General features: G+C 55.6%; 1 protein-coding gene across 1 annotated transcript in view; it reads right to left on the bottom strand.

Moving 5' to 3' along the window:
* Window positions 1-2,721: 2,721 nt before the first annotated feature.
* The window catches only part of Itga11 (integrin subunit alpha 11), a 108,738-nt gene continuing 84,684 nt past the window's right edge, over window positions 2,722-26,775 (bottom strand). Inside the window, exons 16-30 of the mRNA XM_047539777.1 lie at window positions 25,303-25,469; window positions 23,920-24,062; window positions 22,393-22,503; window positions 19,406-19,491; window positions 18,188-18,395; window positions 15,014-15,112; window positions 13,702-13,778; window positions 11,898-11,987; window positions 10,827-10,917; window positions 9,924-10,037; window positions 9,526-9,612; window positions 8,319-8,429; window positions 8,086-8,181; window positions 5,328-5,441; window positions 2,722-4,675 (exon numbers count right to left, since the gene is read on the bottom strand). Coding sequence (XP_047395733.1) covers window positions 4,604-4,675; window positions 5,328-5,441; window positions 8,086-8,181; window positions 8,319-8,429; window positions 9,526-9,612; window positions 9,924-10,037; window positions 10,827-10,917; window positions 11,898-11,987; window positions 13,702-13,778; window positions 15,014-15,112; window positions 18,188-18,395; window positions 19,406-19,491; window positions 22,393-22,503; window positions 23,920-24,062; window positions 25,303-25,469 — 1,666 coding nt within the window. The 3' untranslated portion in view covers window positions 2,722-4,603. The remainder of the gene's footprint in view (window positions 4,676-5,327; window positions 5,442-8,085; window positions 8,182-8,318; window positions 8,430-9,525; window positions 9,613-9,923; window positions 10,038-10,826; window positions 10,918-11,897; window positions 11,988-13,701; window positions 13,779-15,013; window positions 15,113-18,187; window positions 18,396-19,405; window positions 19,492-22,392; window positions 22,504-23,919; window positions 24,063-25,302; window positions 25,470-26,775) is intronic.

Below are 26,775 nucleotides of genomic sequence, written 5' to 3'. Positions count from 1 at the left end.
CTCAAATTTCACTGTACAGATAAAAATTTACAATGTATTACATTCTGGCATGGGCCACCTTTAGAACACCTCATTGAGTTGCTACATGTTCTTTGATGCAGTTCCAGGGTGATAAGAGCAAGGAACATGAGACTGAGTAGGATGAATGAGTTCATCAAGGAATGGTGCCCTCCTTTTCTAATAATTTTCTGCTCATACCCTACTTTGAACCTGGTGAGTTTGCTAGGTACAGTTTAGCCCATATCTTACTGAAAAGTTTCAGAACCCAGGTGCACAGCTCCTGACCTTCACTACCAGCAAAGCTCCTCTGCTCCTGTTTTAGTTTTGGAACGTGCTGTCCTACTTTAGCATGATGTTGACGCTAATAGAATAGCCTGACACAGAAGCACTGTGCAGATTATATTGTGGTTGGTAGGATTGACCACCCCATGACAAGATACTGATGTAATTTGGGGGATTTTTTTTTTTTTTTTTTAAATGATAAGAACTGGCACCACACTAACTGAAGGCAAAGACCAAGACCAGTGTATGTGGAATGAAACAGGACAGTTCACTGCTAATTGCTGTAATAATTCACCCCAGGCACATCTGCCTAGGGGGAGACCTGACCACCTCTTGTCTGTGTGCCAGAAAGGAGTGTGGTTAAGCTGCCTGTGTTTCTATTGCCAACTGTTTTTCATCTTGGGGTATGAAGCCAGGAGGATTGACTCCATTCTCATGTTTTGTTCTTGGGAGAGTGTGGGGGCTAATGGCTCTTGAAGGTCGAAGGAGGAAGCCATTTGTCCCATAAAGGTCTAGGGAAGGAGAGATCCATGCTATCTCTCAGCAGCTCTCTGCATCTCTCTGCAGGGTTGCCATTACACTTTGCTCTTAACTTGTTCCAGGCTTGCTAGGAAATGCCACCTTCCTTAACAGCAGTAAAACGAGTCTACTGTTTGCACTGCCTGGGTTTTTGCTGTTATGATGCGACCAACACAGGTCCCAGCACAGCTGATCATCAGCTGGGATAGGCTGTATAAGAAACTGCCATTGAAGAACAAGGAATAACAATATGGTTCTATGTCATGGACTCTTTTAAGTTCATCATGTTTGGATTTGCCTCAGAAGTGGGAACTGAGATCTGGGGTGAAATGCTAGAGTCTGTGGCCCTGATTGAGGTGGTCCTGGCTACTCCGCTTTGTGAGACACAGCCCCCAGCCTGCATGCCCATCCCAACTAATGCCACAAAGAAGAAACACTGGAATGAATTTCTCCTTCCCAGCTCAGCGGGCTGGAACTGAGGGATTCCCTGATAGGCACCCACTTCCCCTGGAGCCTGTGCAGAGTACTCTTGGATCTCTCCAAGGCCTGCCCCTCAGCTTCTGTGTCTTCTCTGAGGACTGGCCCTATCTGTGGGGTGTCTGGGCAGGGTCCTACAGGTGCTCCATCCAGGTCAGAGTCTTCCCTTGAAACCATCAGGGACATCTTACCCACCTCATTTCCCAATTTGTACTTGGAGGTCTATCTCTACCAGACAACCAGAACTAGAATTTGGAAATCCTGACAATCCGTGGGCCAAATTCCAGAACCTCCTCTCTGAAATTTGGTTTAATCCAAGAGTCAGCCCTCACCCCAGATACACTTTTCTTCTTCATACTTGAGTTTGCTGCAACTCACTTGTCATGTAGCTACAGGAAGGCAAAGCAGCTTGTTCAGAGTGGTGGCCAGGTTGGGCCCATAATGCCCTTCAAAGACTGAACCACTTTGAAGTTGGTTACTTTTCATGTTAACACAAGGTTTAACCCGCAGTTCTATTTTAATAATCGTTAACTAGCCCATAGAACATGGTTGAAAACATCCACCTGTGGGCCGCAATATGAATTTTAGTGATCTAATGTTGCATTTGGGGCTGCTCGTCTCTAAATGCCAAAATTGTCTTCAGAGACTGCTGTTCAGCCCCTTTTGTCAACAGCAATGTGTGCAACTCCTCCCAGAGCCACTGGGGCTATGAGGACTCTGGGAAATGGTAAAATCTGCAACAAATCCCAACCTGGAGACTTGCTGTAACTCAAGGGTCTTCCAGACTACAGACTAGAGCCAGGTCTAGCTGAAGGACCTTGACAATGACAGCGTGGTTCCCAGTATTTGTCATACATAGAAAGTCACTTGTGCATGTCAATTCCTCCTTTCTTCATTTGTTAGCCTGTATGTCCACTTGCCTGTTGAACCCAACTCTGCACGAGTCATTTGAAGTTTGAAAGACACGGGAGTGATGCTGTTAAATCACTCCCAGCCAGTTAAATCTGAATCCCAGGCACTCCCAAGGCCAGCCTTGGACATTTCTGTGTCAGAGTGATAGCTGTAGAGAGGGAGAACTGATAAGAGAAAGGAGAAAAAGGAGACAGGGTGCAGGGGCTGAGGCCTTGGAGATGCAAGCCTTCCAGGCCCTGCAGCCTTTGGCCATCTGGCCGGTCTTGTGGTCTGGGGAGGGGTGGAGGGCTGAGACCTGGCCTCCCATTGGAGGTTGCACTAGATTGGCTTTTGGGTTGCAGCTGATTTGCAGGTACATTTTGATTGACCTGCAGTGTGGTTGCACATGGTGTCTGAAAGAAGTCATGCTACTTAATCAAATGGAGCTCTTTTAGGTGTGAATTCATCAGTTCCTTTTTGTCAGGTTACCCCATAAGAGTGATGGCTGACATGGAATATGATTTGACATTTCTTTATTCTTTACGAATGAAAAATGGTATTTGCTATTCAGGTTTTATTTTCACCACTTGTTCCTTATCTGGCCTTCCTGAGGCTGGGCTAGGGTGAGTGGCTGGGCAGCTAGCCTTCCCGAGTTCTATCTTGATACTGTTTTGGAACCTAGGGCTGTCTCTTCTCTGGTTCTGAGTGTCCTCAGCTAAGAGGAAGTAATTTCTAAGGTTCTACTTGTTGGGATTCCAGGGAGTGAATGATGCAAGAATAGAATGGAGACACCTTGGTTTAAGAACAGCCTGTGTGTGAAGGAACTTCACATGCTGGGGAGGGCTGGGAGTCCTGGCAGTCCCGGGAGGAGAGTGGGGACTAAGGGGCAGGTGCTACATGAAACATCTGGGTCCAACCATCCACCCTAGCCAAAGATGGATAGTGGGTGATCTTGGGAGGGAGGAAGGATCCCTGGCAGTGCCCCACCATGGAACCATCATGCAGAGAGGCCAGGCAGCCCTTGGAAGGCATGCTGCAGGGAGCCTGCTGTGGGCAAGCCCATTTTCACACTTAGCTTGTGAAGGAAGCAGGAGCCGTCTGTCTCCCTCCTCCTCTTTAAAGCAGGGTGTGGCTCACCAGGACACACTGCCACAGAATGCAATGTCAGTGCCGTGGTTGTTTTTAAATACATTTTAAATTTCTTAAAAATGTTGACAGTCAAGGTCACACTATGCACAAGGGAGCAGGTGCCTTTGATGTGTCCCTCTTTTATTTCTACCTCGAAAAAAGTTAAGGCATAAATTACTCTGCTGGGCACCTGGCATGCCCCTTGTCCTTGGGATGCCATCGTGGGTCTATCACTTGTCCAGTGGGTCTGCGGGTAAGATGTTTGCCAATGAGGCTGCACAGGCCCTGAGGGTCCTTGCACGAGTTTTATTCAGTGCATTCCAGAGAGGACCCCTCAATAGCACCAGCCGAGCCCTTCTCCCCTGCAGTGGTGGGAGACTGGAGGGGTGGGAGGCCGTGTGTGTGTGTGTGTGTGTGTGTGTGTGTGTGTGTGTGTGTGTGTGTAGGGAGGGCGAGGCAGGGAGGAGCGCTCCTCTTCCCCCTCTACTGGGCTGCAGCTGCAGCTGGAAGACAAGTGGAAACAGGAGCCCAAGGAATTGCGTCATCCACAAGCTTCCCACGAGGTACCTAGGAACAAAAGCAGCCGGGCAGAGGCAGCCAGGAGGCGGGAAGGCCGAGAGGCTGGCAGCTTGGGGTGGCACTGTGACACACGTGATGGAAGACCTGACTGCCTCCTGATGTCGCCCAGCGTCCTGGGTCCCTCCTGCCCATCTGGCACAGCTTCCTCACCCCAGAATCTTTATCCCTGGCCTGCAGCTGCTGTCTTCAAGCTTTGGGGTTCATGTTCATTCATGGAGAACTTTGAGGCCTATCTATGGGGAAGGGGGTGGTGTGACTTGGGAGCCAGCTGCTTGGGTGAGGGGTGGCAGGGCCTCACAGAATTTGGGTCTGCTGTGCTGTGGGTTCCTTTTGGAAGTAGAGGCCCAGGTAGGGTGGGCAGAAGGGGTTTGTATTTACAGTCTTCCTCCGCGGTCTCTCGGAGGTGGGTGTGATTGTGAATTCCTAGCACCGTGATGGCTGGGGCAGCAAATCACTCCATGGAGCCTGGGGGAGGCCTTGGGTGGGCCTCACTCCCTTCAAATCCCTGGGGAGCTGAACTGGAGGTGTCCCAGCTTCCCGCAGGGCGATTCTTCTTAGCACCGCTTGAGTTCCATCCCAGGAGTAGGCGCCATCGCTTAGGAGATGAGGTCAAGTGCAAAGCCAGCTGGCGTCCTCTCCGCTCCAGCTCCGTGGGCCACAGGCCTGGGCTCACACACCCCCTGCACTGGTGTCCGGCCCCTGTCAACTCGAAGCCTCCTCTGGAGCCTCACTCCATCACTTTGGGGCTGGGGTCCAGGCCAGGCTCTCTCTTGCGCTTGGCACTTTTAAAGAAGCCAAGCTGCGGGGAGGCAAAGGGAGAAGTCTTAGGATGGACGAGGCCTGTCTCTCCTGCTGCCCCTCCTTGGGTCTCCTCTGAGAAGGCGAGGATACCCCACTCAGCACCCCTGCCACCAGAACTGCTCTGTGGACTAGAACAAAATGGATGGAGGCAGAGCAGGAGGCAAGAAGTCCTGCTGGCTCCCACCACCTTCGTGACTCTGCCCTGGTCAATATCCCTCTCCAGGCCCTCCTCACTACATCATTAACAGGAGGAAGTTGAGACCAGGGTTCTTAACCAGAGGTTCAGAAGTGGAGAAGGGTTTTGGTGGGTTTGTTAACAGCCTACACTGTTGGAATCTTGTACAGTGTGTGAACTTGCTTTTAATTTTTTTTCCTGATAAAAGGAACCACAGTTTTCATAGGGTTCTCAAAGGGTCCCACACAAGGGTTGCAACCACAGTGTGGGTGCCCTCTGCTGGCCTTAAGCAGTGTGCCTGCTTTGATGAGGGACTGGGCGCTGTGACCATAGGCAAGCTATAGGGGGAGGCCTGTGGCTGTCAACTCCCATGGAGAGGAGCCTGTGGCAGTGACCACAGGGCCCAGAGCTAGAACCCTAGGCCTGGGCCAACCAGCCGGGATGCTGCCTGTGTCCCTGCCCTGCAGGGCCTCACCTTCCAGAGCGCCAGGACGAGCAGGGCCAGTAACAGGAGGCCTCCCAGTGTGCTGCCCACGATGATCCAGATGGGGATCTGTGAGTCCTCCTGCTTGGAGATCTCAAACGTGACCTGCAAAGGGAGCGGGAGCCAGGTCAACAGTGTCACTACTCTGGGACTGGGTGGCAGCCCTGGGCAGGGCAGGCGATGGCAGACACCAGGAGGGGAGCTGCATCCCCTTCCTTAGGGAGGTGCTGGCGGGGTGGGTGGCACAGCTGGCAGAGCCCTCAGGGGCCAGCCCCTCCCCAGTGGCCCAGGTCAGGCTGCCTCTGGGAGCCAGTCTGCGTCTCCAGCTTTGGCCACCCACTCTCCCTGGATTCTGCCACACGGGCTGCTCCTCCTCTGTCCTCTGCTGCTTCCTCACTGTCTGCTGAACATCCCAGGGTGGGAGCAAGGCGTGCTGCAGTCCACACGCCTCCTCCTTTCCTGCGGTCACTCCCCAGGGACTCAGCTGCCTTCTGGGGCCCAGGAAACTTTTACTTGCTTTTAAAATTAGAATGAAAACATTAAGACACTTTATCCTGGATTATATTAATTCCTCTTTAGACCAACATGTCAAAAAGTAAAAATTTGTTTATTAATTTTTTTAGTGGAGGAAGGGGCCCCAAAGGCGAAAGTGGTCAGGGCCCTGGAAATCACAGAGCAACCCCAGGGACTTTCACAGCTCTTGGCTTTAACTAACTGGTGACCACGCTCACATTTCTGTTTTCTGCCTGGACCTTCCGCGAGTTCCTCACATATCCATCCATCTCCTCCGCCTGCCTGCCAGCTTTGACAGGCCCCGGACCAAACTCCTGACCAGGACTCCTGCTCACCCCAGATCTGCTCCTTTCTCATCTGTCTCACCAAAGCAAATGACAGTGTTGTCCTTCCTTTGCTATCTTCAGGACAGAAACCATTCACGGGGATACTTACTTTCACACCCACACGACTCCATCAGCAAGGCTTTCCTTAGAAACACCTAGAAGGTGGCCACTCCTCCCTGCCTCCTGCCCCTGCCGGGGGTCTGAGCACATAGTCTCTCCCTGGAGTCTGCAACAGTCATCTATCTGCCACTCCCCTGGGCTCCACGCCAACCCCCAGCCATCTGGCCTCCTATTGCCAGTGTGCTGCTGGGGAGCCGCAGCACTCCAGAGCCCTCTGCCTGCAGGACGTCCCCCTCAGTGTGACTGGAACAGGTAGGAGCTCAGTAAACCCTCGGGCAGAACCACGGGGAACAGCCCAGTCAACCCGAGGCAAGTCCCACTCCCCTTTCTGGTCTTGCACAGCTTCAGTCTCCACGTCTGGAAAGCAGGTGTGCCGGGTGGACCTCTTGGGGTGTGAGGAGCGAGTTGGTGCCAGGCCAATGCTTGGACTCCGAATGCGGTTGGTCGCTTATGGGATCTTACTCTGTTCCTGCAGGCTGGGACCTTGCTCTCCCTCCCCACAACCCCCATGGGCCTGGCACAGAGCCCAGTCTACTGGTGCTCAATTTGGGGGCTGCTGGCTTTCTACAAGAGAAGTGAGGTGTCTAGAGAGTACAAGAGGGATTTTATGGGGGCTAGAGGTTGGAAGGAGAAGTCCTCAAATAGAGCCATGATGTGGGGAAGAGGGGTGGTCTGTCTGTATGGGAGGGGGTTTGGCACAAGACCCCTCTCTTGGATGCCTGGAAAATTCTAACATCTTTCAGGATTCAGTTCAAAAGGACTGTCCCCTGGAAGCTTTCCCAGGACCTTCCCAGCCCTGACACTTCCTGCAACTCCTGAGCTTCCCCAGATTGCCCCCCACTCTGTGGTCTCTGTGCTCTTATCTGCCTAGCTCACCTCTCTGCTCCCTGGCTGGAGCTGTAAAGGGGCACCCAACACAGGCCAGATGATGATAACCGCGGGGAGGGGGGGTGGGTGCCGGCTCCCGGCGGGGAGAGCCTGGCAGTGACCGCAGGCCCGAGGCCGGAGCTGAGGCCTGGCCCACTATCCAGGCCCTGCTTGTGTCCCTGCCCTGGGGGCCCTGGCCTTCCCCAGCTCCCCACTGTGCCTTTAGGTGGATCCCCATGCTGCGCTGTTTCTGGGCTTGGCCCCGCTGCCCCTCTGCCTGCTGGGCCCCCACTCTGACTGGGATTGCTGTTCCTTGACTTCCTCTGCGAAGGGCTGATCCCCGACCTTGCCTGCCCGGCAGCTCCCTAGCTCCTGGGGCAGTGTGGAGTTTACTTCCCATCTGTAGGGGCACTCTCGCCTGGAGCCCGGGCTGGCGTTTCTGGGATGTGGCCAGTGGAGGGCAGCAGAGTCCCATGCCCGGCGGTCCCGGCTGTTTCTGCAGCCCTGGGCAGTCCCGACTTTCCCAGTCCCAGAGAGGATCTAACTCACTGACCTCACCCCGTTCCTGGACCCTGATTTAAGCCAGTGTGATCTGTAACAATCTGATTTTACCCATTTTTTTTTAAAAGAGTCCCAATACTGAGATATCTTGCATTTCTTGGTCTTGACAACTGCAGTTCACACCAGGTTCCTGACACCCAGGCTGCATGCAGGTCATTAGACCCGAGGTGCCAGCAGCCCAAGAGAGGCTCTGGGCACCTGCCTGCCTCTGGCCCTCCCCCACCTGAAGGTCTACGCATTCATGTTGCTTTTTTTCTCTGTGTGGCCTGCCCATCTTTTTCCTGGGAGAACCTAGGGCAGGGACAGCCCTTTCCCAGCCTGTGGGGTCCAAGCCCGGGTCTGCAGAGTTCCCAGGGGCTCACCTGACGACTGGGGTCCTCCTCACGGAAGATGAAGGGACTGTGGAACTGCCTTTGCAAGGCTGCGTTGACCATGATCTTCACAGACCTGTACTTGAGCTGCAGTCAGAGGCAGAGGCCTTGTCAGAGCTGGCCTGGAAGCTTCTGTCCCTGCCCCTCTTGGGCAGCCCTGGGTAGGAGTCCCCCTGCCATCCCTTCCCTTCCTTCCCTCCAGCCTCGCCGGGCACTCCACTCACTGCTTTGAGGGACCTCAGCCACAGGTTCCCCAGCAGATGGAAGTTGATTTCCTGGTTGGGGGCCAGCCGCACATTGCAGTTGATGGAGACCACGTCGGAGTTGCTGTGATTCTGAAAGAGAAGACGGGTCTAGTGGGAGCAGCAAGGCTATGGGGGGCAGGGGAGGCCGCTGGCTGGCCGGGACCTGGAATGCCATCAGGAGCTTGTGCCACCAGTAGCTCAGCTGCACTGCTCCACCAACGGGGGCTTCGCTTCTGGGGATGGGAAGGGGCAGGGGCAGGGGGAAGGAGGGGGGCGGGTGTGGGGCAGGTGGGCTGGGCTGCCAGGCTCCCCGGGGAGACACAGGAGGATGGCATAGCCGATGCTCCACTGAAGTTGTGCATGGTGACCAGATCGGGTGTCCGGGAACAGAACTTTGAACTTTAAGGAATCTGTAAATATCCTTGCCATATAAACAGATTCAAAGAAAAACAATATGATCAATGCAACAGGTACGAAAAAAAGCATTTTAGGAAATTCAATTTCTTTCATGATAAAAACTCCCAGGGAACATCCTGGATCTGAGCTAAGGATGTGTGCATATCTGCACTGTAGGTAACTGGGACTGCACGGCCACCGTGCCTGGCTCAGTGAACTCTTTTTTAATGTATTGCATTTTATTTATCTGCACATATTAAAATGCCTTAAATACAAAATAGGGCTGGGCATGTGGCTCAGTGGTCAAGTGCCCCTGAGTTCAATCACCAGTACCCTCATCCCCACCCCCAAAAAAGAATACATGTGAGACAGTTTTCTCCACTGATGACTGCACTCAAGTTCAGCCCGAACCACCTGCCGAGAAAGCTTCCTGTCATCCGGTTGGTGTGCATTCTGCAGAGTCTCTTTCTATCAGGGATGCATGGAAGAGCTGCATCAACATTGAGAAGAATTCTGCAATCCCCATGCAAAGGGCCCCACAGCCCATGCCTGCTGTTCAGAGATAGTTTCTCAAACTGCCAGATGACATTCTCCATACTTGCTCCTTGTTCTCTCAACCCTTCTGGTCTCCATCAAATCCTTTTTTTTTTTTTTTTTTTTTTTTTAATAGTGCTGAGAATTGAACCTGGGACCTTCAACATGCGAATCAGGTGCCCAGGAACAAACAGCCCCTGGAGTAGGATGGCACTCCTCTAGCCCAGCCCCCAGCTCTTGATTTGGGGCCACTCACCAGTTGTGGGGTACCACTCAAGTCCTCCTCTGTTGGAACTGGCCGGTACTCCGTGCTGTTCCCCCAGATGTTACAGGACGTGTTTGCCTGCACAGAGACACACATGCACACACACTGAGCTTCACGGGACACACGTGCACACGCACTGAGCTTCACGGGACACACGTGCACACGCACTGAGCTTCACGGGACACACGTGCACACGCACTGAGCTTCACGGCAGCTCTGGCAGACTCAGCCTCCCAGGGATGCTTCATTTCTCCTCTGCCTGGGGAAGGCCCAGCTGCCCTGGTCCTGGGAGAAGGAGCTGGAGTCTGGGGACATGGGGACACACCTAGTGACTATGCCCACCTCCTTCTGACCCTCTCCCCTGGGCCAGCTCCCAGGGCACCCAGTACCTGGTCGGTGAGGAAGTCCCTCAGCATCAGCAGGCGGTTGCCACCCCTGGTGGCGACGGGAACGGTGATCTTCATCATCACCCCGTGGATGGGGAAGAAGCCCAGGTTCTGAATCTGTACACAAGCAGCAGCAGTTGAGGGAGGGGAGGACGAGGCCCAGGGGTCGAGCAGCCCGGTGTCCCCGCAGCCCATGTGGGACAGGACCCCTGGCCCGGTGTTTTCACGGTGGAAGCCGCAGAGCTCCGCCAGATCGTGGCCAGGCTGTGCCGACCACAGAGCAAGGGAGCGCTGACCGGCTGGGCTCCTGGGGGCTGGTGAGCAGGGGCCACTTCCATTCTCAACCCTCTTGGCCTAGGGGATTTTGATGAGGCAGGAATGGAGACGGTGACAGTCATTAATGTATTATGAGAGATGATTGCTGATTAAGGAAGGATATAAATAGTAAGCATGTGATAGCTGACATTCTAGCCCCAACACACTGGTGCCAGAGCAGCGGTGGTTACGAGCAGGGCTTTGAAACCAGAGAGAGATGGGGAATGCAACTCCAAGGAGAAGCTGTGTGGCCTTGGGCGAGTCACTGATCCTCTCTTGGGCAAGCCAGGCAGAGTTCAGTGTGTCTGCAGCCCAGTTTCCCACTGTCAGCTGCCCCCAGCTCCTGCACAGTTGAAGGAGAAGCTGACAAACTCATTTCCGGGCAAAGAAGAATTGGGGCGAATGTAGCAGAGACTGATAAGCTGCTTCTCATGTCTCACTTCCCCTGCCCTTAGCGCCAGAACCAAGACAGAAAGGTCCAACTACCCAGCCCCCTTTCAGCTAAATCACAATAGCCACCTCCTGCCCGCCTGGGGGTGGTGTCCTTGGCTCCTACCCTTCACTCTCCACCCAGCTGCCCCCCAGGCTTACCTTGAACACACAGTTGAAGGGAGGCCCAGTGCCGTCATAGCTCTCCAGCGAGCTATTGGCTTTGACCTCATAGTGGCTCAGGCTGCTGCTCCTGCAGAGACAGGAAGGATGGCCATGAGCAGCCTGGGTTGACCAGATGGATGAAGGAATACAAGCGGGTGCAGGGCTGTGTTGCCTCCCCCAGACCACAAAAGCTGCATTTCCTCTTTTCTTTTGGTACCGGGGAGTGGACTCAGGGGCACTTAACCACTGAGCCACACCCCCAACCCTTTTTTAATATTTTATTTAGAGACAGGGTCTCAGTGAGTTGCTTAGGGCCTTGCTGAGTTGCTGAGGCTGGCTTTGAACTCATGATCCTGCTGCCTCAGCCTCCAGAGCTGCTGCTATTACAGGCATCCACATTTCCTCTTATGTCCACTGGAATGCTGCCTTGGGAAGGGTCCTTGGGAGGTTCAGCAAGAGTAAGTGCTGCGATCAACTAGCCATGGCCTGGGTGGGCACAACTCAGAGCTGGTGCCTGCCATCCCTGCCTGGCCTCTCCACCTGGGGCCGTGGCTTCTGGTGAGTCTGGCCCTGTCTACTATGTGCCCTCTCTGGGGCTGGGAGTTCCCTTCCACCCTGAACTTGCTGGGTCCTTTCTTCTCTGTCTATACCTGGGAGCTCCCCAAGGGCAGTTCCCTCAGATAGGCTGGTGGGTAGCAAGGTGGGTGGAGGGCGGGGACAGTGTGGCCTGTGGGGGCTATTCCCTCAGTGGCACTGCTTAACGTTACTTTGGTAATGATAGAAGCAGACTGACTTTTAGCGGGGCTTTAAAATTCTATTTTTAACTTCCCTACAGACAGGGCACCCACTACTGCCCATGCTGGGGACCCTCCCTGCCCCTCCTCCCGTGCCTGCTGGGAGCTCTGGGGCGGGGGAGGCTGGCCTCTCCTCCTTCCTCTCACCCGACACCCCTCCCACCATGGACTGCCCTTCCTGACACATCAGGGGCACACTTGGCTCCGTGTGGTCCTCCGTGTCCCTCAGTGCTGGGGCCCAGAGCTGCCCTCTCTGGGCAGGAGCGTGGCCCACCTGGTGAAGAGGACGTCGGCCTCGTATTTGAGGTGGAAGCGCATCAGGGCCGCGTTGTCTTCCTTGGTGCTGTCCTGCTCGTCACTGTCACTATGGGGGGAGTCAGGTCAGAAGAAGCCCCCCACCCTGCTCTGCCAGTCCCTGAATCCCTACAGCAGGAGGGATCTGAGGCAGACTCAGGGGCACACAGGCTGCTTATCCAGGGGATGTGCACGGGGCTAGGCTGGTGAGGGAGCTGGCTGTTTCCCGGGAGAGGAAGGCAGGGAGGCCAGAACGAGGAGTCCGGCCTTCCCCGATGCCTCCCCAGGGGGGCCCCCTGCACTGGTGTGGGGTTGGGAGGACCTTGGGCTGCAGCTGGGGGCTGTGTGGGCCTCGGCCTCTGCCTGCCCCACCTCCTCTTAGTGGGACTGTCCAGGGGTGTGGGCAGGGAGGACAGCAGGGCTCACGTGGAGTTGGTCCCTGATCCACAGACGCCTGGTGCAGCGTGCGGGTGCTGTTCAGAGTCACGTGGAGGGAGGTGGGCCATGGTGTCCCTGACAGCCCAGCCCATCTGCTACCAGGGCACACGCAGTGGCCATCAGCGTCTGGCCCTGCTTATCCTGTGTGCTGCCTTTCTCCTGTGCAAGTCCCTCCCCGGGCTGTAGGTCTAGTTAGGCGGGGATCCCTGACACACAGACGCCCGCCCCCAACCCCTCCACTGCCCCTGAGGCCAAGGCCTGGCCTGCAGTTCCTCATTCTCCCAGAGGAGCAGGGAAGGGCCAGGCGGCCTGGGAGCACCAAGGTCTCACCAACTGCCACTCTGGCAGGCAGAATGAGCAGGTGAGCACATGCCGGGTGCCGGTGTGCGGGGGCCCAGTCCCTGTGCCTTGGCCCGTGTGTGTGCCCGTGCGTGTGTGCCCGTGTGTGTGTGTGCGTGCCATGTGTGTGTGCATGCTGGAGCCCTGGGGCTTGGGTGGCCTGGAGTACTTATTTCTCAGCTAAGGATCTTGGCTATTTCTGAGGTTCCAGAGTACATAGAATCCCTTGCTCCCTCCTGACACAAGAGGGAGGCCTGTGGAGGGGTGTTTACCACTGTCACAGGGTGATTCATGGTGTCAACCTATAGCAGGTCACCTCAGGCCTGGGGGGCAGACAGACTCACACAGAGTAAGAAAAGTTCTCTAAAAAATGAAAAATATTCAAAGGGAAAGAGGCAGCTACCTGCCATGTGTTGTTGGGAGGTCCAGTCGACCTCCCCAGCCTCTCTTTTCTTAATTGTGACTTGGAGGGTGTGGTGGGAATAGCACCTGCTTTGTTGAGATTAAGGGTCTTCCCTGAGGACTGACTGGTGGATATGCACGGTGCTTTAGAACTATAGTTTTTTCTTTTTCTTTTTTGGGTTTTGTACTGGGGGTTGAACCCAGGAGCACTATACCACTGAGCTGAGTCCCCAGCCTTTTTATTTTATTTTGAGACCCTCCAGGGTCTTGCTGAGTGGCGGAGGTTGGTCTTGAATTTGCAATCCTCTCACCCTGCTTCCTGAGTGCTGGGCTTCCAGGTGTGGCCCACTGCTCTTGGCCAGGACTGCAGGGTTTTAAATCACCTCTAGCTAAAGGCCAGGACCAGCATTTCCACTCACATCCAAACCTCCCAAGAATGGAAAGCAGTGACGCCCAGGCAGCGCTGTCCACCCTCGCCCCACCCAGGTTCCCCAGGTTGGGGCGGGGCTTGGTGGGATTCAGTGTGGAGAGGGGAGTTCTAGGGGCAGAACAAGGAGCCTGGGAGGAGCAAGCGGGGAAGCAGAAGGGGCAGGCTGGGCCCTGACCTGCCTGAGCTGAGCTGGATCTCCAGGTGGTGCAGGAAGAGGGACTTGCTGAATTCGAAATCCAGACGGAAAGCCACCTGCAAGGGAGCAGGGCCTGACCCTGGGCATTGCGGACCAGACCTGGCCTACCCCACAGTCCCTGCCTGAGCCTCGCCCACCCGTGAGCCAGGTGTCTGGGGTGGGCGGGAGGGCGGCGCTGGGCCTGGGCCTGGGCTCCCTCCTGAGCTGTGGTTCTCAGCTGGCTGGGCAATGTCCTCCCTCCTCCTCCGCTTTCGTTTGGCTCTTAATGAAAGCTGATTAAAAGGTGGCCAGTCCCGCCTCAGACCCGCTGTAGGATTTCAGCGGGAAGGAGGGCTGTAGGGGTGGAAGAGGAGCAGCCATGACCACACAGGATGGCGTCAGAGGCCAGCAGGGCACCTACTCCGGGTCCAGCAGCCCAAGGCCATGCTGAGGACCAGGTCCTGCCACTCCCCTTGCCCTTCAGCCGGCGTGGGATCCTGACTGAGGCCTTGCCATATCTGACCCTCCTTGGTCTCCTTGCAGCCCCAGCCCAGGGTGTTACTGGGCCTGTGCACAGAACCCTTTGCCCTCCCAGGTTTGACCCCAGGAGGGGTCCCCGGAGACCCCAGGCCCACTCCCCCAGGGGCTGGGGGTGGTGGGAAGCTAGAGACGGGTTCTGCTCCCCCGAGCATCCTCACCCTGGGGATACCTTTGACTTATATCCCACTGGGGAGGTTCTTTCCAAGGAGCCCTAATCCTTGGGAAGTTGGGAATCTCTCCCTTCCCCCAACCTTGCAGACCCTAAGGTGGCTCCTGCCCCAGGGTCTCCTCTTTCTGATTCCCAATTACAAGCAACTTGGCCTCAATTAGGCCTTCTCCTGCTCTAGGACCTTCTGTGACTGCCTTTTGCCTGGGGTGGATGGTCCACAGTCCATCCACCTCCTGCTCACAGAGACCTTCACACCACCAGACCTCTTGCCACGAGGTCAGTAGATGCTCAAGAAATGCTACATGCCCCTGCCGGCACGGTGGTGGAGGCTGGAAATCTAAAACTCTGTGAGGATAAAGGACAGTGGGACTGGCCTAAGGTGGTGGGAGAGTGGCAGGGATTCCCCTGAACTAGCGGAGGCCTGGGTGCTCTGCTGGGGTGGACTGCCCTGGCTAATGAGGTCATTTGAATGTCATTTCATGGGAGAGAAAAAAAAAAAAAAAAACTAATATACTTGGGAGCCCCTACAGGCCTCCCACCCCCGAGTCCCTCCCTGGCTCTCTGTGCCTCCCCCAGCCTTCTCCAGCCTGCCCCAGGCTCAACCTTGGCCTTGGCCTTGAAGAAGGGGTAGCTGACATTGCAGACTTTCTTGTGTAGTCTCCTCTCCTCGTTCACGCACTCGATGCTGCTGTCGGAGTCGTCCTGGTGGTGGGCAGGGCATCAGGGCAGCATTAGGCAGGTCCCAAGGTGCAGAGCCACCTGCACTGCCTGCCGACCACCCTCCCCAGAGACCCCCCGCCCCCGAAGCCAGGAGCACAGCCTTCTGACCACTACAAATCTCCAAAGCCAGGTGCAGCCTGGTTCATGGCCCAGGGCATGACGCAAGGGCGGGGCCAGGCTCAGAGGCCAGGTGCTGAGACGGGCGGTGCTCAGGTGCACTTTTCCCCGCCTTATGTATCAGCTGGGTGAGGGGCTTATCACCCCACTTCAGGCAGGACACTGAGGCCGAGAGACAGGAAGCACTAGCCCAGACTGCTAGACCACCGTGTGGGCTGGGATTGCAGCCAACTCTGAGGCCTCTGCTTTGTCAGCTAAGGGTGGGGTGCCACTCTGTGCCCTCTGCTGATCCTGCTTCCTTCCTGCTCTGTGGCTTGAGTGACTGCACAGCTTTCCATCAGGACCAGAAAGGGTCTCTCGAAATGAGGTTTTGCGCTCTCTTATCTTTACGCCCAGAAAAATACTGAGCAGGCGGTGGCTCGATATCCTGGTGGGGGCCATGAGACATTTGTCCAAAGCTGTATGCTGCCTCCCTCCGGGCTAGGACTCAGTCCACAGGCCAGGGAGCAAGCCTGGGCCAGCAGACTGGCAGGCAGGGTGGAGAGGCAGTGGCTCCCCCGTGTCAAGTCCCCCACACTGTCCCCTACTGACTCCAATAGCAGGTCACTTCCTGGCTGTTGGCCAGTGATCAAAGGGTGGCCTGGGCCAAGTGGGTGCACCCCCAGACTGCCCTGCCTGTCTGAGCCAGGCCCACTGGGCCAGCACTGCTCCCCTGGGCGCAGGAGCAGGAGGGGCTCACAGGTGCTCGGGCTTGGCCACGCACTCACTTGCTCACGTCTCTTCCTGCTCAGTTGCTAAGTGGGGACGACAGCACCCACCCCGTGCAGTTGTCACACGGATCAAGTGGTAAAATGCCTGGGAAGGCCGAGTCTGGTTCCAGAACACTGCAGTCACTCATTCTCTGGCCGCTGCTGTTATCCTGGCTACTTGTACCGCTGCGTGCTCTGCACTCTTGGGCAAGGCCAGGGCACACGGGTGCCTGTCAACACCCATCTGTACAGACTGTGTACACGTCAGTGCACGTGTATGGCTACATGCATGTGGAGCACGTGTGTTTCCGTGAACGTATGTCTAGGCTGGTGTGTGTTTGTAGGTGTGGGGTCACACTGACACATTTATGTTCTGCTGAGGGGGCACTTCCTCCAGCAGAGTTCCTTGGCTGGATGTGGGGAGACTGGACAGGAAAGCTGACCTCGCAGTGTGATATTCCTCCTGGGGAGGAGCTTGCCCTGCACACCCCCTCACGGTGAGCACTGCACTTCACAGAACATGGCTTCTGCTTCTGTTTGCCTCCATGTATTTCCAAAAGCTCTTCTGTGTCACAGAAACAAAACTCCATGCCTCTCTCCCCAGGGTCAGGACAGGCAGTCACTGGCCTTGTGGAGGTGTGGGCCAGGGGGTGCAGGCATGGGGCTCGATTCCCCTGTGGACTCCAATTCCAGAAAGACACTCAATCCTGGGGCAGGATTTAGAGACCAGTAGACGTCTCCTCATCACCCCTGCGGGCAGTGGGTGGGGGTGCTGTTGGGCCCACGCCAGGCCGCATTCAGGCAGCCCCTTGAGGTCTGCTTGAGGACAGAGGTGGCTGTTGAGGGGGAAGGGAGGACATGGCAGGCAGCCCCTGACTTTGCTGGTGGCCTCACTGGCTCAGCTTCCCCTCTTGGCTATGGAGCATCTCCTGTGTGTGTGTGTGGCCAGGAAGGGACCCCCTTGGCCTCTCCCTTGCCCAGTGTTGGGGTGTTGAGGAAGCAGGTGGCTCTGGGCATTGTTGGTTCTGAGATGGAGGTGAGGACAGAGGTCCAGTGCTTTCAGACCCACAAGGTCACAGACTGTCTGAGGGAGCCTAGGATCCCCAGCAGCCCCACTCCATAGCCATGTTCTAGGCTCACTCAACAAACAGGTCCTGAGGGACTTCCACACACACTGCCCTGGCTCTGGTCTGGGACAGATGTGACCCACGTAGGGTGCTTGGCCTCGGGAGGGTTGGGGTCTCAACAGGGCAGCTAGGCACTGACGACTTCCTCAGAGCACACATGGGACTCTGCCACAGAGCTGGGCAGCATGGAAAGGGCCTTTTGGGGCTCCAGGAGAGACCCGCTGGGAGCATGAGGTGCGGGCTGTGACTGCCGCAGAGTGCCGCTCAGGAGCAGGAATCCCGCCCTGCTGCTTACTAGTTATGTGGTCCTACAGAGGCCATGTAAGCCCTCTCCACGCCTCGGTTCCCTCTTCTGTATGGGGACACAATCTCCCTGCCCACCTGTGTTTCTGCCCTCCTCTGAACTTGCTGTGTTCAGTGTGTGCTGGGTTCCCACAGTGCCCGGATGTTACAAGCAGGCGTGGGCCGTTTCCAAACAGCAGCAGGAGCTGGTCCTGGGGGAGAGGGAGTCCCAGGCAGGGCCGGGTGGGGAGGCTCCCAGTGTAAAAGGGCAGGGCCTGCTGGGAAGCAGCGGTGCTGGTGGGACCCACGTGTGGGGGTGGGGTGGGGGTCTGGAGGCGTTGGTGGGGAGAAGTGGCCGGTGAGGCTGGGATGGGCCGCAGCGCACAGCATGGAGTTTCTTGAGTGCTGGGAATGATCTGGAGCTCCAAAGTGGGGAGGAAAGGTTCTGATTCTTGCTGCTGGTTAGATGGAGCCATGGGAGAAAGTCTGGAGGGTGGGGGTGGGTGGGTTGTGTGGGGGGTGTGCATCCTCCAGATTAGAGACGGGCTGCAGGTGTTCCTCCCCGTGTGCCCCCGGCTTGGATTCCAGCCCTGGCTGCACTCTGAAGTTAGCGGGGGAGTTTTGAAGCATTCTGAGGCCAGGCTTCACCGGACCCAATCAACGAGACTGGCTCTCAGAGAAGGCTGGACATGGGCGGTTTTAAGCTCACAGGTGAGCCTACTGTGTTTCCTTCCCACTTTGGATCTCTGCCTCAGTCGGGCTGGGCGGCGCCGAGGGCTTACCTTCTGGATCAGGCTGGCGAACTGCAGGTTTGCTGACTGCGAGATGTTGAGCACCGTGCTGTAGGCATTCTCCCCCCTGTTTTCCAGCATGGCCTCCACGGCCACCCGCCGGCGCGTGCTCTCAATGATGAAGACGGTGGTGTCGAAGGACAGGGTGTACTTGGAGCAGTCCTGCACAGGCTTCCTCAGCACCCGCTGGCAGTACTCCCTGGGGGGAAGACACCACAGGGTCAGGCAGGTGGCATGGGTGGAGCCAAGCCTCAGGGCTGGTGCAGGGAGGTGGGCTCGGGCACTCGCTTGGCCTCTGCCTATGGGAATAGCTGCCGGGAGAAGGAAAGTGGATGGTAGGGCTGGAAAGAGCTCGCTCTTCAAGACCACCTCCTGCTCCAAAGACTCTTAGACACCCCCTGACAGGTCGTATCCTCCTCTGAGCTCAGAGCTATTGTTTGACCTCACTAGTCAGGTGGCATCTCTAACTAGGCATGTTTCCCTTTTGGCCTTGGATGCCAGGAAACTCAGTTAGATAGAAAGACCATCTTGATTAGTAGCCTAGATGGTTAGAATATTTGCTTCTTCATCTTTCAGTGAAGTTTGCATGTACTATTTCTATTTATTGCCTATGCCTAGCATATACATTTTCTATCTGCATTATCTCATAGTTGGATATAAGTTGAACATATATTATTGCAAAACTTGTTACATAAATTGTAGCCATGATACTGTTCACGTTTTCCCCTGTGTGCCGGTTTGTTTTTTCCAGGGGATCGTGGATACCCTGCTCAGTCTCTACTAGACTCCTTAGCATCTTGCCATCAGCAGGATTGGAAAGTCCAGGGGTTCAGCTTGTGGACTCTGGGGTCGCCCAGCCTCAGGGTTGGAGGACAAGCACCCAGAAGGTGAATCCCCTGAGTCTATTCTTTGTTTGTTCTGTGGTTTGGGCTCCAAAGAAAGGGTTCATTTCCTAAACAGAGTGTGAAGAGATGAGAGTAGACTAGCAGCACTCATTTTAAGAGAGCAGGTGATTGAGGCTCACGGAGGGGAGGACCTGCCTGAGCTCACACGGGGGTTGGAAGCAGAGCCTGGTGAGAACCAGGCTCCAAGTTCAGTGTCTGATCCTCGCAGCCTGTGACAAAGGTGTGCAGGAACCAGTCCAGGGCCCCATGAGCCCCTGGATCATCAGTGGGGCAGGGGCAGGGGACGTGTTCGGGGGTGACTCACATGGCTGTGGGCAGGTCACTCCGAGCATCCAGCACAAGGTCAGGGACACAGTGTTCGTCTTCATTGCAGCCATTCCAGAAGGGCACCTGGGCCAGGAAGAGCCAGTGTCGGGGCTGGAGAGGGGACTCCCAGCCTCCGCCCTCGTCCTTGCTATGGGCCATCCTCGAACGCACAGCACAGCAGCTGTCTGTGCACCATACCTAGCCCCGTCTGCTGTGCCCTCTCCCCAGACCCCGCACTGCCAATCCTGGCCAATAGTTATAATCACGTGCTGTGTGTGGGGCAAGGAGTTTGGTCCTGAGGACACAGGATGAGGAAGAAAGAGCTTCTGTCCTGAGTTCATGGGGAAAATTGGTGCATGAACAACTGTAGTGTGAAATGTGCAGAAACCAACAGAACAAAATGAAATACGAGGAGCAGAAGTTGCAGAGGGGAGAATTAGTCATTCTGGCTCTAGGTGGTCAGAGAAGGCTTCAAGGAAGGGACAGTGGGTCAGCATTCTGAATGATGATTAAGTTCACTAAGGGACGAGGGGAGCAAGTAATCAGGAAGAAGGATGAGTCTGTGCAAAGGTCCTGAGGCAGTAGTGGGTTTGGGAAATGATGGGTAGTTAGTTCAGTGTTGTTATAGTAAGAGACGTGTGGATGGAAGAAAGGAAGAGATGAGCAGGGGACAATTTTTACAGGGCCGTAGGGTCATGCGTTGCTACTGACAGGAGTCACTGAGTGCTTCAGGTTAGGGAGCATCCTGCCAGGTGAGCACACTGAAGGTTCCTGGCTGCTGTGGGAGGATGGACGGGAAGGGGCTGGGCCTGCGGCAGGGAGACCATTGAGGAGGTGGCTGTAGCATTCAGGCAAGAGGAGATGATGGTGTGGGCGTGGTTAGGGGCCCCAGAGGTGGGATGGATAGTTCCTGCAGGCTGTTGGGCAGAGGGAGAAGGGGTCTAGGAGGTTGTCAAGTTTTCCCAATTGTCTGGAAGGCTGGCCACGTCCTTCATGTGTATATGCAGGGTGGAGTAGAGTTCAACCGGGGGTGCTGAGCTGGAATGCAAGTGGCCTGCCCCAGCAAGAGGCTAATGGGCAGCTGGAAATTCAAGCCTGGAGTTGATGAGCGGTCACAGTCGTCACCAAGAGCCCAGCCCAAGACCAGTGGAGGAGACACAGCGGTCGCAGGCACATGTGCCTTAAGGCCATGGGCTTTTCTCAAAGGAAGGCCCTGTGGTTCTCCATGTGGATACGGATCCATGGGGCTTCACCACTGCATGGGGAACTGGCAGCTGGAAGCAGACACACTGCAGCAACAGCCGCAGGGAGTGAGGTCATGGAACCCAGGCAGCAGGGCCACCCCCAGAGACGGGGTTCCCGTGCCCTCCGGGGCCTCACCGTATTCTAGTGCCTCATCCATCCTGGTGGGTTCAAGTCTCCAATAACATACGCCCTGTGTCCCCCACCCAGCAGACTGTCTAAGAAGCTTGAAAACTATGTAATAGCCTTCCGAAGCAGCCCTCTCCAGCTCATCAGAAGGAACAATTTGACATGATAAGCAACTGTTGCACTCAATGATATGGAACGGCCCATTTCCCCAGCAGGCCAGAGATTGCAGAGTGAGAACAGAGCCGAGCATTTAATAGACACCGAGGGAGACTTTGTACGAGTGATGGGAAGTGTGTTTTCTCAATCGCTGGGGGCTAGAAATCGAGATTAATAAGATTTCTGAGAGACTTAGCTGCTCTTCAGAGGCCCCCATAACATAACATGCCTGGATTCTCTTTATTGGCTTTTCTTCTCTTTACTCTTTCCTTCACTCTGCTTTTTCCCATTTCCAAGTCCTGGGTATACGGTGAGCTCTAGAGAATAGAAGCTTGTCCTCCCCAGCTCTGCGTGTCTGAATTCTATCTATTCGGTCTATTCAGTTTATTCTGTCTTTAAAGTCCAGCTCAAAACCACCTCCACCAGGAGGTGCCCAGGGCTGTCATCTAATTGCTCCACGGGCTTCCTCTGAGTTCACGCTGCCTCCCCTGGCCGGGGCCCTCACCACCACGGCAGCTAGCTCATCACGGCCCGAGCGGGGCTCACCCTGCCAGTCAGTCTGCATCCTGGGCTTCAGCACTTGCAGAATGAGTGACATGGACTCATTCACTACTCCTGGCTCACTGAGAGGAAGCAGCTCTGCCAGCTCGGGGATGGGACCATGTGAGAGAGGCCTATGGAGGAGCTGGGGGTGATGGGCGTGGTAGGAGAAGAGGGGACAGTCAGAAGCACTGCTGTTCCACTACAGTCCCTTCGCGGTGCTGGAGAATGCCAAATAAGAAACCAGAGTGATTCCGAAATTGGTTGTTGGCAGGACTCAATGGTGTTGAGACCTGCTCAGTGCCTGGAGCTCAAGATCATGGCTGACGTGTGCTTAGGGTTGCTCTCTCAGTCCTCAGGGTTCAGGCTTAGATACCGCATTTTACACATCTTGTCTGCTCTCCCAGCCCAGCTCGGACAGAATGGATAGCTGTCTGACTGTCCTGGTGGGGTCCATATGTGGTTGCAGGTATAGGGCGCAGCTGAGTGTGGGATGTCACACACTTGGATGCCCGAGGGCCAAGGATTAGAAAATGTGGCTGAGGGTGAGGCCAGAGCCAATGGCAAGGCTGAACGTTTCTTTCTGGAATACTTAGGGGCAGGCTGGGGAGAGTGCCTGTCACTCAGTTGGTCATTCAACAAGCAGAAGACCGGGTTTAGTGATTGAGCCACTCTGACCTCCCTGTCCTCATCTGTAAAGGTGGGAGGTGGGTGATGGAGGTCTCAGATCCTCTCTGACCCTGGGACTCTGTTTTTCCAATACCGACTCAGTGCTCCCTGGGCTGGGGATGCAGAGCAGCCTCCAGCAGAAGGCCTGGTCCTGACTCTCAAGTCAGAGAGTTCTGCTGGACCGTGTTACGGGGCATGTCGTGGGTCTGCTGGGACAGGAGGTGAGAAGGCGTGGTGGGAGGGACATACCGAGACTCTGAGTGTGGTGGGCCAGCCGTCGTCCAGCATGGGGCCGTGATCGGGGTCCTCCAGGGAATACTCTACTGAGAAGGTCACTGGCTTCACATAGTCAGCGGTGTCCTGTGGGGTTGAGGGAGGGCAGGGGTGTGGACATTGTTTTCTGGACAGGACCACTAATGTAAAACTTCCACCTCTATGGATGGTGCAGGGAGGGCAGTGGCCCTGGGGGCCCTCAGGATAAGTCCCCAGGTGGGCAGAGAGTCCCAACTCAGTCTGCCAGTGAAAGGCGTGTGCCATGTGCAAAGGGCTCTTGGCTCAGCTTATGCCAACCCTGCTGCCTGGATGTTCACTAAGCTCCTGCTCATCCTTCAAGGCCGGCTGGTTGCCTGGATACCTGGGCCTCCAGGGAGCCCCGCAACAGTCTCCTCCTCCTTCAATCCTGTTACTGCCTCTTCTCACACGACCTTCAAATCCCCTGACAATGTGTCAGTTCCCCTCCCAGTAAGGAATAAGTGGGAGCCTCTGTGCACAGGCCTACATCGTGACAGTGCTTCACACGTTGATGAAAGAGGAAGGAACAAACAGACGAACAAGACGGGCGGTTCAGGCTGGTCCCAAGTACATGGAAATGCAGGGGTTCTTAGAGTGGCCTAATAAGTCTGCTCCCTGGAACCCGCACTTCCTGACACGGGCAGAGGCCTCCAGCCCGAGCTGCGTCAGAGCCCGCTGCGGGTGGGCAGTCAACACGCTGGGTATGGGCTGCCTCTAGTTTCCCAGGTGGTAGGTCTGGGATGGGACTTGAAAATGCACACTCCCATCAGGTTCCCGGTGATGAGGCTTGGCAGGTGGGGTCACACTATGAGGACCACTGTTGGGACACTTTAGCAGGCACAAGGACTTCACAACTCTTTGCTTTTCTGGTCACAGGCTGTGAACACCCAGGCCAGGTGGGTCTCAGTGCCCTTGCTTGCATCTCTGAGGCTGGATCGGTGGCCTGGGTACTTGGTATTTCTGGATGGAGGCAAACTTCTGAGTCTCTTCCTCATCCATAAATGGGGCCCCAGGCCAGCACCCTGCTTACAACCCCGCTGGTTCTCCCTCTGCTGGGCTGGCCCCTCTGTCCTTCTCCAGGACCTGGCTGTCTCTCTCACATCCTGGTCTTTGTTCTCAGCTGGTGATGCTTATCCTCCCTTCCACTCATGGTGGCCTCACTCTCTTCCTAGACCTCTCTGAGCCCACCTCTCTCCTGAGTTTCTTCCCCTGCTGAAAAGCCATGGGTATCTGAGAACTGGGCAGCAGGGGTTTGGTACTAGGTGGCCGTATACCCCACAGGGCTCCTCTCTGGGGCATGAGTTGGGGCATGGGTGACCAAGGTCCAGAGCACTGTCCCTGGCTGGCCTTCTGGGGGCCACTGCAGGCTCAGAATGGGCCCGACAGCTGCTGGGCTCTCACCCCTCCCACAGCTGGCTCCCCCTCCAGTTTTGTGTCCCTATCCTGTAGGGGCTTGGGCTCTGCTAAAGGGGCAGCTAGGCTCACCAGGACATGGAAGTTGATCCGCTGACAGTGCTCCTGGCCAGAGGAGAGCAGAACAGCCCTGTTGGTGAACTGGTCCCCACCCTCATCCAGATGGGCCCGTGGCATATACCGCCTCTCATCCATGGTGGCGTTGTACCTGATACCTGCAGGAGGGGACAGACAGGGCATGACCACGAAGGTGGAGCCACGTTCCCATGGAGGGTTGTTTGCTTCTCTTTAAAAATGGTCTTTGAGAAGTCTGCGTCCTCCAGGAAGTCCCCCAGGCTAGCCAGGGAAGAGCCCTTCCTCTTGCCTGACAGGCCCGCACAGGCGGGGAGCTTCTGTGTGGGAGAAACTGATGCAGGAAACGGGGAAAAGGAAGAAACTGAAGAGAAGAGGGAGGAGAGGAGGAGAAATGAAAGGGGCCCAGCCGGAAGGAAACAGGAGGAGAAAGGAGGGAGGGGAAGGAGAACCCCACAGGGAGGAGGGGAGACAGGACGAGGGCCAGTGTCCCCTTCAGTCCCTGCTGGAGTCAACACCCACTCCACACCCTTCACCTTCCCTGTCTCCCACTGCTCTGGGCTCCTGCAGCGGCAGGTCAGAGCCTCTGCTGCGGGCTCTGGGCCCACTAGCCAGCAGGACAGGCCTCCCACCCCTCCTTCGTTCTGGGGTTTAAGGTTGGCAGCCCCCTCTCCTTCATCTAGGAAAATCTTTTGCCAGTTCTAGGAAGGCTCAGTCTCTTCTCCCGTTCCCCAGCCAGGTGTATTTTCTCCTTTCATTAGCTGGAACTTGGAAGAGAAGGCACAGCTGCCCAGACCCGCCTTTGTCCTCATCTCTTGGACGCCCTCCTCTTCCTTGTCTGTTCCTGTCATCCCAGTCCGGGGCAGGCCCTGCCAGGTCCTAGAACCTGCAGCCACCACTTCTGGGCTGTTGTGAACAGGTGCCTCACTTTGGCCTTTGGTGAATGAATGGTCTGTAGAAGGAACTGTCCTGACTGGACCCACACCCACTGCCCAGTGGCCCCCGTCACTACTGGGGTGAAGTGCTTGGCCGCGAGGTCCAGCTTCCGGCCTGGCTGCTCAGTGCTGGCTCCTGGCTCTGACTTTCCTCTGCACCCATGCTGACTTCTGGGTTTCCACGCTGTTGGCTTTCCTGCCTCCAGTGCCATGTTCTAATGGCAGCCACACGAGAAGGATCTCATTGGTCAGTTCTGCTCACTGCCACCCTTGCCCTGGCATGAATTCCCTTGTCCCTTGGAATGACAGGGGCCTTCAGAAGATGTGGCTCTAGGTGTGACCTGGCACTTAGAAATATCTCCAGGAAAAGCCCTTTTTGTGGACAAAGCGATTGCAAAGTTCATGGGGAGAAGGGAGCATGGGATAGGGGCAGAGGGGCCTGGTTTACCAACAGTTGCAGTTTGGAAATAGGGTGCCAGGAACACGGGCTTGAAGCAGAGGAAGGCGGCCAGGCAGGTGGCATCCCTGCCATTGCGCTTGCAGTCCTTGTGGAAGATGTTGATCTTCGATGGCTCAAAGTGGAGGCTGGCGTTGATCTGGACCACAGGCCGGGACCTGGAGGAGAAGGGCCAGTGAGCTGGGGTGGGGCAGGATCTCAGCTGTGACCCATGGGGAAAGGTGGGGATCCAGATGGGAGCAAAATCTGCAAACCACCATTGGAGGGTATGGTGGGGTGGGGGCGGGGCTTCAAATGCCACAGGTTTGGGCAGAAGTGTGCAGGTGGATGAGGGCTCAACAGCCCCATAGAACCCAGAGTGGCCCTGTGCCCTTCTCCCAGGGGTGTGCTTGCTGTACACACTGACTTCCCTTTGCCCCTTCGTTATCTGGGGTTCCCAGCCCTGTATGTCCATTAGAATCATTAGAAAGCTTTAAAAAAAACTTGGGCCAAGTTGCATTAGAATCAGGCATTAACATGATTTAAAGTGGTGCTTCTCATTTTTAAACTGTTTGCACATCCCCTGAGTATCTCATTAAAATGCAGATTCTGATGCAACAGTTTGGCACTGGCTCTGCTTTTCCAAGAAGCTCTCAGGTGGAGCTGGTGCTGGTGGCTCATGGACCACACTCTGAAGAGCAAGAGGCATTAAAGCTCTTCAGGTGATTCTGAGGTGAGGCCAGCGCTGAACCATGTTCTAGAGCTTCCCCACCCATCCACCCAATACTACACTGGTCAGGAAGCCAAGGAAATACAAAAGTACTCTAAGATATTGATCTAAGTCAAACATAATTAGGAACAGAAACTTACTGCCTCTGCAAACCATGCCTTTATATAAAAGGACATAGGTGTAGGATGGTTCACAGGTTTCAGAGGTAAGGTTGGTTTCTCACTGGACCTGAGGCAGGTCCCTGGATATCACTGATGAGGACTGCAAGGGTCATGGGGGTGAGTGAGGACACCCACTTTGCTGCCTGCTGGAATCTCCTTCGGAGTTTGAAAAATCCGCTGCTGCCTGGGTCACTCCTGCAAAATTCTGCTTTACTGGGTCTGAGTCAAGCTAGATAATGAGTTTTAAAAGCTTCCTGGGTGACTCTAATGAGCAGTCACATTTGAGAGCCATGGGGTTTGACCATAAGTCTTCCTAGAGGGCTCTGACCTGCAGTTTCATCACTCTAAGTCGCATGCAGGTCCAGACTCCAAAAGTCAGAGCTTGATCAAACTCCCTCTGTGAGACTTGAGTTCCCTGGGTGTGTGCAGGTGTGTATCTTGTTTCCTATAAAGTTTATGTGCCACCCTAAGGACCTGCTGGTCATGCCTATCCCTTACTGCGGGCCTTGGACACCTACCTGCCTTGCTTCCTGGCTGGGGAATACTTTCAAGCCCAGGCTGCTGTTGCTGCTGCGACCCCTGCCAAATACCTAC

This window comes from Sciurus carolinensis, chromosome 2, assembly GCF_902686445.1.
Source record: "Sciurus carolinensis chromosome 2, mSciCar1.2, whole genome shotgun sequence".
Taxonomy (NCBI): domain Eukaryota; kingdom Metazoa; phylum Chordata; class Mammalia; order Rodentia; family Sciuridae; genus Sciurus; species Sciurus carolinensis.
Note: the sequence above shows the minus strand (reverse complement) of the source record. Positions and strands in the feature narration are given on the sequence as shown.